At 34.9% G+C, this 10,944-nt stretch overlaps 1 protein-coding gene across 11 annotated transcripts in view; it reads right to left on the bottom strand.

Moving 5' to 3' along the window:
* Positions 1-1,343: 1,343 nt before the first annotated feature.
* Positions 1,344-10,944, bottom strand: part of LOC6504901 (protein kinase shaggy) — a 49,690-nt gene continuing 40,089 nt past the window's right edge. For 9 of the 11 annotated variants that reach the window (XM_044717208.1, XM_044717204.1, XM_032453434.2 and 6 more), the window contains 4 exons: positions 10,720-10,913; positions 9,235-9,424; positions 8,645-9,154; positions 1,344-3,748 (listed from right to left, as the gene is read on the bottom strand). In XM_044717208.1, coding sequence (XP_044573143.1) covers positions 3,561-3,748; positions 8,645-9,154; positions 9,235-9,424; positions 10,720-10,913 — 1,082 coding nt within the window. In that variant the 3' untranslated portion in view covers positions 1,344-3,560. Of the gene's footprint in view, positions 3,749-6,045; positions 7,353-8,197; positions 8,361-8,644; positions 9,155-9,234; positions 9,425-10,719; positions 10,914-10,944 lie in introns of those variants that run through there. The other 2 variants (XM_044717203.1, XM_044717202.1) reach the window with 2 other exon arrangements.

Below are 10,944 nucleotides of genomic sequence, written 5' to 3'. Positions count from 1 at the left end.
CCCCCCCATGAAGCTTAAGTCGGATCTCCATTGCATTAGGTGGAAAGGGAGGCAAGGCTAGGCCGTTATCAATATCAGATCTGTTTGTCCCGCTTCCCCCTTATGACCAGAAAATAATTATTGCTCTGACGTCACTGCACTGCTTGCACTGCTTGATTTCGTCCACCTTCTGCTGCTTTCTGTTGGCCTAGTACTTCAGATTTTGTCCCATACGAATTTTAAGAAATTTGCGGCCGCCAAGGCGCTTCTTTCCAAGCTCATATATCGGCTATTACTCAACGGATTTTGGAAAGGGATGTCATTTCGTAACCAGGAGATTATTATCCTTCGATCTGCATCATAAGTTTTTCAAAATCCGACAATAAAATTTTCGCCGATTTTTGCAAAAAATTCTGATGGTACCCCTTGCCAAAATCGCGAAAATCGGGTCGAAGTTTTTTGCCCGATTTTCACAATCTTGGGATGCAGTTCGAAGGATATCGGAGTCCTGATTGCGAAATGACATCCCTTTCCAAAATCCTTAGGGAAATGGCTAAGATATGCGCTTCGAAAGTTGAGCCGTGGCGGCCGAATGGCGTTTTCCCTTTCAAAAAATCAAAATATTGAGAACACGAATTTTCAATGCACTTTTTAGTGGATATTTTAAGTATTTCAAAACCCATTCAAAACCGGAATACCATTTAAGAATCAGGGTTCCAATCCGCTTCGATCTTCATCAAAATAATTTAAGTATCATACAAAAAAATTGGCCCAATTTTTTGTCAAAAATCATGATGGAAAAACCCTTGGACCCTTGGAAAAATTACAAAAAATGGGAAAAAAATTTAATTTCCAGATTTTGATGAAAAATGATGCTACTCAAAGTTCTAAGACCAGGAAGGTAGACCATTTTAAGATCTGACCCATATTAGCCGAGTTATACACCTTTTTCCTTTCAAAAATCAAAAAAAATTGGATCAACTTTTTTTTAAATATATTTTTTGCTCAAAATTTTTGAGCCACTTTTTAGCAAATATTTTAACTATTTTCCATCCGATCTGAAAACAGAATACCATTTAAGAATCAGAAAACCAATCCCCATCGATCTGCATTAAAAGTTCTAAAATCTTCTCGGAACAAAATTTTTGGAAAATTTACAAAAAATGGGTCCAAAATTTTCTTGCCAGATTTTGATACAGAACGTTAGTACTCGGAGTTCTAAGATCGGGAAGGTATAACACTCCAGGATGCGCCAAATATTAGCCGAGTTATGGTTATCAGAAGCTTCCAATTTTTCCTGATTTCCGATTTTCCTGAGACTCTGAAAATCCCAGGGCTTTAAAGAATGAAAAACACTTGAAATGTATATTTTTGTTTGTAATTTTTATTGTTTTTAAATTAATGTTTTCTTTACGCATTTGCCTCTTGAGTTGTTCAAGTTTCATTATCATTTCCATTTTTTTTGTCAATTTCGGTTTTAGTTTTAGGTTTCTCTTTATTTTATTTTTGTTTTTGCTTTTCTTTACTGTCTTTTATTTGTTATTAATTAAGTTTAAGTTTAAGTTTTGTTTTATTTTAATTTTTTACGTTTATTTTTTTGCCTCATATTTTAAGCGAAACGCTGAAATTGTTCTCCATATAAGTATGTTGGTTTTTTCCTTTTTCTATGCATATATATGTGTGTGTTTATATATATATATTGATTTAGCATTTCAATAATTTCTTTCAGTGTGTTTTTGTGTTGTGGTGTGGAAAATAAACTGTACTTTGCTTGGATTATACAGTTTTTTAGATCATTTTTTTTTTGTTTTTTTGGAAATTATAAATCGTATGTGCGTGAGTATTAGTGTGAGTGTGTATGTGTGTGTATTTTTTTAAATTTAATTTTATTTATTTATTTTTAATGGCGAAAAACTCAACGTTTATAGTTAGTTAAAAAAAAAAAATATAGTTACATTTAATATATATGCTTTGCAAGGAGTTTCTATGGAAATACATACAATTAGGCTTGCTTTTCCGTACATTTTTGTTTTATTTTTTTTGTTTTTTTCTTTTACTTAGTAGTGCTGAGAAATGACTAAAGAGCTTACGGATTTGAAACAAGTATCAAGCAGTTTAACTGGGCTCCAAGGATCATGGGCTAAGGACTAAGGACTAAGGACTAAGAGCAGAATGCAATCGAAGAGGTGAGTCCTGTTGTTCTAATAATGCCTTAAATACCTATGCCTCGATTTCTTTTAAATTATTTTAAGTTTTCAATTGCAGCTAAATGGTTTTTGTTGATTAGTTTTATATATTCCTTCCAGATACACTTCCACTATCCATTATCCATTATCCTTTGACATTTTTCATTATTTATTTTAAGTTTATGGGTGGCGTCGCGCGCTAAAAGCGTTTCCTCATTCATTTCCATTGCACTTCATTGTTTATTTTTATTTTTATTTTTAACTTTAAGAACGTTTTGAATTCTTTTCGATTTTCATTATGTATATATGTATATAGTGTATATTGCATTTGACAATCGATCTGCTTCAGCTTCCGCTTTCGCTTCTTCCGTTTCCGTTTCCGTTTCCGCTTCCGTTTCCCCTTTCTTTCTAAATCTAAACTTGACTTAAGAACAGGCCACCACCAAAAATGTCACTATTACTTTGCTTTAATCTGGGTTTTTGCTCTACTAGGATTACGAATGTTTTTGTTTTTGGTTTTTTTTGTTTGGTTTAATATCTCCGTTACATATATATATGTCAGTATATAACTATGTTTATATAATATCTATATCGTATGTATATAGATGCACTTGCGCGAGTTTAGTAAATGGTTTTTTTTTTTCTTCTAGTTTTTGGGTTTTTTTTGGTTGATTTTTTTTTTCATCCACTTTCCCCCGAAATATTTCATCTATGGCTTTGATAACTTGTGATCTTTCATATACTTTATGTATAACCGCATATATATATTTATATTTATATATATAAACGTTAAATGGGACAAAAAATTTTGATTTATTTCACTAAGTATTTATTTATTTTTTTCTTAATATTTATTACGTTTCGCGAGCTATTTTTTGGTTTTTATTTTATTTTTGAGGGGGGGAGGGAAGGACTTTCGATTTCCAATATTTTTCAACATTTCTTTTTTTTGTCTGAGATTTTATTTTTTTTTTAATAATACATATGTATTATTTTAATTATTATTTATGCAAAGTTTTAAAGTTGATTTTTTTTTTGTGGTTTTTTGGATTTATTTTTTATTTTATTTCAAGTTTTATGCTAAATATTTTTTTCCTGCGCCCAATGCACTTAGCAAGGATATACATACATACATGTGTGTGTGTGTGTGTGTGTTGGTGTGTTGGTGTGTTGGTGTTGTTGTAGGCATTAGTAAGTGTGTGAGTGTGCGAGTGATAGAGAATTGTGTTAATTTTTCTTCTTTTTTTTTTAGTTTCGAGTGTAATCAACCCTTTTTTATGGATTTTTTTCATTAATTTTTTTAAGAGTTTCTTTGTTTTTTTGAATGGGATTCATGTGACGAATATCCTGTGAATAAGATTAGATTAACAGAGCGCTATTATCCTTCCAATCGCGCTAACCCGACGCTGCTGCCTCGTTTTCTGCTGCTGCTGCTGGCGTCTCTGCTGCTGCACCTGCTGACTCGTCTGCCGCCTCGCCATTTCCGCTTCCGGTGCTGCCGCCGCCATTTCCGTTTCCGTTTCCGCTGCCATTGCCATTGCCATTGCCAGTGCTATTGTTGAGGGCGCTGTTCGATTGCGAACCTGCGAATGTTTTTTTAAACAAATTTCGATTTTTTCCATCAAATTTCCATCAATAATAGAATCCTTAGAAACCGATTTGAAATAAAAGTAACTCAAGAGTGGACCTCCAAACTCCATTAAAGGCAAGAAAAAATATCACTCATACGACCTGTGGGCCCAAGTCGAACATATGTATATTACTCATACGCAACGTGGTACTGAACTATTTTTTAGAAGTCCACTCTAGTCTAAAAAAATGCAGAAAATACAAGTCCAAGAGCAAGGATTCGAATGGGAACTCTTCTAGCATGCACACACAGATACATTTACGGTTAGAGATACATTTACAGTTACAGTAACGAAGAAGAAGTAGAAGAGGTGGCATATCCTCCATGACGGATGCTGAGAGAGAGAGAGAGAGAGTGGATGGTGATGGTGATGATGATGACGATGCCCCGCCCACCAAAAGCTCTAAAGAGAGCGAGAATCTGAACGGAAAAATGAACGAAAAATGATCGAAAGTTTAAAAAGGAAAGGCAACAAAACGGTTTTGTTTTTTTTTTCTTTTACTTTTTGTTTAAATATTGTATTTGTTTCTTTTTATTTGTTGGATTTTTGTTGTTGTATTCATTCATTCATTTAATTATTAGCAATTATTATATTACGGCTTCTTGGCTCATTATCATCAACGATTCTATATATTATCATGATTATTACAGCATTACATATACAATTGTCAGAGTATGCGTATGTATGTGTGTGTGTGTGGGTGTGTGTGTGTGTCTCTGGTCTGTATGTGTGTGTTCTTCTTAGTATTCCCTTTGCTTTCTCTTCATCGTTCTCGCTTATTTTCCAAAAGTAATTAGCAAAAAATTTAAAAATTAGATAAAATGTTGTTGAATTTTTTGTTCTTTTTTCTGGTTTTTTATATTTTTTATTTTTATTCATTGTTTTTTTGTCAATGTTTTTGTGTTTGTGTGTGTGTGTGTGTGTGTGTGCCTAAATTACTAGGAAAATGTATTTTATTCTGCGTGTGTATCCATTAATCTTTTATAATTAGCATAATAATTAGTTTAGCTTGGATTATAATAAACTATAGAAATAAATATAAGTTGTTTTTTTTGTTTTAATCATTTCTTAATATTTTTTTTTTGTTTGCTTTTTTGTATATTTTTTTTTATTTTTATACAGTTCTGCTTGCATTTCTAACCATTAACCGACGACAACCATAAAAAAAAAAAAATCATTAATATTCAGCAGCTCTGAATCCAGGGAGGGGGGCGAGGGGCGAAGGATACAGGATACAGGATACAGGATAAGAGGGACAGGACTGTTGGGCGGGCGAGGCAAGGCGACACTGACTATGCACTACTAATGCAGCTACAGTTACACAGTAATTAATCGGCTCTATCGATCACTATCGATAGTTATCGATTGAACCGACTCTTGGACCTTATCTACATATTGCAACTAAACCGTTGGTTCTCCGATGCCAGCACATCTTCATCTTCTTCTTTGTATTCTTTACTCTTTACTCATCTTCTTCCCTGTTCTAGCTGTTCTCTAACTGTTTCTTTTCTCTTTTTCCTACATACACATAATCAATTATCGATATACGAGTTGCGATATACGTTATCCGCTTTTCGCGACTAAATAACTTCCATTTCCGTTTCCGCTTCCGCTTTCATATTTCACTTTTAAATCAACATACAACTGTCGCGCGACTTCTACTTGCTAAGTAATAATACATCTCATACATAAGTTTCTCTCGATTTCTCTCCATATATCTCTGTACATGTATATTTTTTAAGCAAAGAATAAAAAAAAGGATAAAATGTATATTTTTTACCTGGACTTAACCAACGAAAAAAAAATATATAAATATATATATATTTTGCGTACATGTAGTATTATTAAGTTTAAATTAGATTTCTCCGCACTCTGACTTGTTTTTTCTTAATTTTTGTTGTTGTTGTTGTTGAATCATTGAATTATTTGCTTTTATTTATTACAAAATAATAATAATTATTTAATAAAAATAAAAATAATTTATTTATTTAATATGTATGTATACATAATTGCAAAAAAAATTGGTTTGTTTTTTTTTATAGGTTTATATATATATATATATATTTATATATATATATTTATATTATATATGTATAGTTTAAACAGGTTTTTGCTTTTTGTTTTTGTTTTGTTGCTTGTTTTTGTTTTTGTTTTTTTTTTTTTAAATTTAGCATAACATTAACATTATGTTCGGCTTCGGCTTCTGCGTCTGCTTGAATTTTTTGGGTTTTTTTTTGCGTGTATTTTCGTTTTTTTTTTTTTCTATTTTGTTTTAATTTAATTTAATTTAATTTATCTTTCTGTCTCCTCTGGTTCTTCTCCTTCTCTGCTTCTGCCCAAGCAAGTGTCTCTGTGTGAGTGTGTAAGTGCGTGTCTGTATGAGTTTTTAATTTAATTTAATTTATAATTTTTTGTTTTTTTTATTTTATTTCCTTTTCTTTGCATATAAGTATATGGTGTGTATAATTGGTGGCTATTGAATTTTATTAATTAAAATGTGATTTTATTTCTTAAATTTTTTGTTTTTTCTTTTACTACACAATCTTTTTTTATTTTATATTTTAGATTTTTTTGCTTCTCCTCTTCTCACCTTATACGTTAAAAACATACTAAACAGAAAGTACAAAAAAATATGCAATGACTCTTGTTCAATATACATACAATTAATTATTATGTTTATTTTATTATTAAGGTGTGTGTGTTGGTGTGTTTTTTGTGTGAAAATTAAATATAGCAAATAAAAAAAAAAATTAGAGAGAGTAGTGGGGCGTAGGGGGCGGGGAGGAGGGCGAAGATGGAGAGGAAGTCAGGAGAATAATATATAATAATAATATAGAACTAAAAAAAATGACAATCAATCAGCGCTTTACTATTATAATTAATGTGTTTTTGTTTTTTGTTTTTTATTTACCATTATTATTTATTATCAATATTAATATTATTATTATTATTATTATTATTATATTTATTATTATATGCTTATTAGTTTTATTTTAGATTTAAAATAAATTTAATTTTACCTAAGTAAAATGTTTTTGTTTTTTGTTTTTGTTTTTAGTTATAATTTTGCTTTTGCGTTTAGCTTTCTTCTTCTTCTTCTCTCAACATTTAATCATCATCTGTTTCTTCTTCTTGCTTTCTTTCTTTATTTTTTTTTTCTAAAACTAACTCTCTCTTTCTGTGCTGCTGCTGCGCTTCCGTTTCTTTGCATCTTTGTTTTTGTTGCTGCTTTTGCTTATTTTGTTGTTGTTGTTGTTGTTGCGGGTATGTGGGTGTGTGTGGATGTGTGTGTGTGTGTGTGTGTGTGTGTCTTCTATATACTCATATAGAATATCGGCTATTGTTGTTGCTTTTGCTGCACTTCCTTTCTCTTTTTGTTGCTTGATTTCCGTTATTGTTGTTGTATTATTACATGCTTGTTGTTGTTGCTCTTGTTGCTGTTGTTGTGTGTTTATATATATTTATTACTATATATATAGTATATAGTATATATTATATATATATATGTGTGTTTGTAAGTTATATATATATATATGTTACTATTGCCCCTATGAATCTGTAAATAAAAACAATGAAAAAGAAAAAAAAAACAAACAAAAAAATCAAATTAAAATCGAAAATAATTAGCATCACTAATTAATCAAATTAAATTAAATTGGAAACAAGGTGATGAAATGTGTGGGCGTGGCATCTCTGGCATCCCAATTAGACAGCAAATAGTGTGACCAACCAACTCGCTGAGAAAGCCTCGCTAATTGCAGTGTGTGACCAGACCTCACTTTGAAGCAGAAAACAAACAAAAATCCCTAAATCATTTTTCATATTGATTTTATTGCATTTTAAACTTGACAGTCAGTCGGAAAGAAATTGAGCGAAATAACTGGCTTAAATGGTTATATTAACTTCATAAATCTGTAGAAAAAATAACCATTATTTTTTTTTTCTTGCTGTTGCTGTTGTTGTTGTTGTTGTTGTTGTGGCATATCCTAAATATTATTCATCGATTTGGAGATACTCTTCAGATATTATTATTATTATTACTGCACTGCGAACTTTTTATCTAAATTCTATATGCTTGGTATACATCTCTCATCATATCATGCTTCATAGATACTTTTTATATATACATATAGAGATAATATATATAGGTTGTAATAGGATATATATAGGATGTTATGAAGGAGGCGAAAGAGGAAGAGAAACTTCCCACCTCTTCTAACTTCCCTTTATCGATAGCTCTGGGCACACTCTCTCATCAACATTATCATTTTTTGCCATTTTTGTTTTCATTTTGGATTTATTTTCTTCTGTTTTTTTGTTTTTTGGATTTTGTTTTCGGCTCCCCTAGTACTAGGCTTTCTTGAGTGGTATATTGCTTGAGTGGTTTGATTGATTGATTGATTGGATTGGATTGGATTGACTGATTGGATTGGATTGGATTGGATTGGATTGATGATCAATGGATGGGGTGGTGGGCCTCAGTTTTGGAGCTGGTTGCTTCGCAGGAAGGGCTTCCCCGGCTGCGGCAATTTGCGCGGTGGCTTCAGCATGAGATTAACGTCAACTAAGGATGTGTGCAGGATATGCAAGGATGCAAGGATGCAGGATCAATAATAATAATAGAAGAAAAAGCGGAAAAAAGAAAAGCATCTACATGGAAGTCATATCGAAACAGGTCTATTGGCTTTTAGAAACTTTTCAAAACTACAATTGGACAGTAACGCCCATCGATATGACGGTCGATAGATATCGATATATATATCGATACACTTTCGATGAAAAAGCAGAAAGGAGAAAGAGGAGAAGGAGGAGGAAGTGATGATGATGGCCGGCCAACCGCTCACTCACCTGTTACGTTGGCGCCGCCAGCATTGGTCGCGGCTATGGCCCCGGATGCAGTGGCTCCAGTGGCAGCAGCTGCCGCCGCACCGCCCCCACCACCGCCGCCGCCCGAACCGGCGGACTGCTGCGCATTACCGGCAGACGGCGCTCCAACGCCGCCACCACCGCCACCGCCGCCGCTGCTGCTGTTGTTGCCCCCTGATCCCGATCCGCTAGTGCCAGCTGCTCCACCCGATGCCACCCCAGCTGCTGTTCCAGCTCCCGACGATCCCGAACCGGTGCCGGCTGCTGCCCCAGATGCCGATGCTGCTGCTGCTGCTGTGGCCGATGCTGCCTGCTGTGGCTGGGCCGATCCTTCCGCGGAGGCGCCGCTGCCCGTCGAGGAGACACTGGTCGAGCCACTGGCCGCTCCAGCCGAGGCTCCAGCCGATGATCGATTGGCGGCAGCACCGCCGGCCGCGTTCTGCAGATGTTTGGGCAACAACTGTGGCACTAGGCTGGGCTGTATCGAGAGTTCTGTGTGTGTGGGAGAGAGATTGTGAATCAAATTAGAGTTGCATGATCCTGGAGAGAGTCTAAAGGATAAGAAGACTCACCATGCTCTGTGAAGTTGAAGAGCGGCGGCATCTCGCGTCCGTTCGGCAAGGTGTGATTGCCCTCCATGCGGAGCTCGTCAAAGAACGGATGTGCACAGGCCTTGAGGGGTGTGATCCGGGCGCTGGGCGTGTACTCGAGCAGCAGGGACACCAAGTTGATAGCTTCTGTCGGAGTGCGTATACGGAAAACCTGTTCAAAGGACATCCAAATAGATTAGTAAGCAGTCTCTTCCGGGGGGGGATTTAGGGGGAGAAGGAGCAACGGGACAAAGGACAGGACACAAGTGACAACAGAACACAGAGGAAGCTTTCATATTTACAAGGACATTTCTTATATGGCTTGAGGACTCTTAGTCCTTCCATAGTTGGAAACAAACGTTAGCAGTAGGCGGGGCAAGAAACCAAAACAATCAAAATCAAATTCAACTTTAATAAACCAATCAATCAATCAATCAATTAATCAATTAATCTTTCAATCAAAATAATCAATAGGAACATCCTGTACAGCTGGGAAGCTAAGCATGAGATAAGCAAGGATTCTACTTTAAAGTCTTTCCTATCCTTGAGTTTTTACTTCTTTTTTCATGACTATCGATAGTTATTAGATCGATTATAGATCGATAGTTGTCAAAAAGCACATCCTGTACTGCTGGAAAGTGCTGGCAAAAGGATTCTGAGCATGAGAAAGCAAGGATTTCCGTTAGTTCTTCTTTAATCCTTCCTATTTTGGAATATTTAACACTTTCTTTATGACCATCGATAGTTATCGATGATTATAGATCGATAGTTGTCAAAAAGCACATCCTGTACTGCTAGAAAGTGCCGACAAATAAAAGCAGAGCATGAGAAAGGCAAGGATATGAGTTGCTTCTAGTTAAGTCTCTCCTATTCTTAAGTTCTTAATACTTTCTTCTTAACTATCGATAGATATCGATGACTTTAGATCGTATACTATAGACTATCGTATACTATAGAAGAGCTGTCAAATGAGATAAGCTAGGATTTACTTCCACTTCTGCTTTAGTCTCTCCTATTCTTCAATATTATACACTTTCTTCACGACTATCGATAAATATCGATGATTACAGACATCCCTATACTTATCGATAGAGATCTTTTGATGAAATATGCTCTATTCATGCCATGATTGATTAATTATGACCGCATTTGAAGGCATTAGGAAGCAGTTCTCTAATTTCTTGAAACAATTTCGTGACTCTGGTGTTTTCGATTCTTTTCTTGGCTTACTCGCAATCGTTGTTTCTGGTTTAGGGCGTTTGGAAATTGGGTGCGTTCGAGTAGTGACTGCAACGAGTTTTTATGTACACACAGTTTCGGTTAAAAAAACAAAACAAAACAGAAGTCCATGGGACATGGGTGAGATATACATAAGTGACCAAAGATGACATCTCATGACGAAAAATAGTTAGAACGAAGAACGAGCAAGGATCTAGAACAACTCGTAGATGAAAGGGAGTCGCTTACTTTCTGCCACGGATGACTCTTAATTTGTGGAAACTTGAATTCCGTATAGTTTGGATTCATTTCGCGTATCTGTTCTCTTGTCGGTGTGCCCAGGACCTTGATGACCTCGACGAGCTGATCGACACCCGAATCGCCGGGGAAGATGGGCTGGCCCAGCAGTAGCTCGGCCAAAACGCAACCGGCACTCCACACATCTAAAAAGATATAGTTTTTTTAATAGAGTTT

Source organism: Drosophila ananassae, chromosome XL (assembly GCF_017639315.1).
Source record: "Drosophila ananassae strain 14024-0371.13 chromosome XL, ASM1763931v2, whole genome shotgun sequence".
Classification (NCBI taxonomy): domain Eukaryota; kingdom Metazoa; phylum Arthropoda; class Insecta; order Diptera; family Drosophilidae; genus Drosophila; species Drosophila ananassae.
This window is presented reverse-complemented; position numbering and strand designations above follow the sequence as displayed.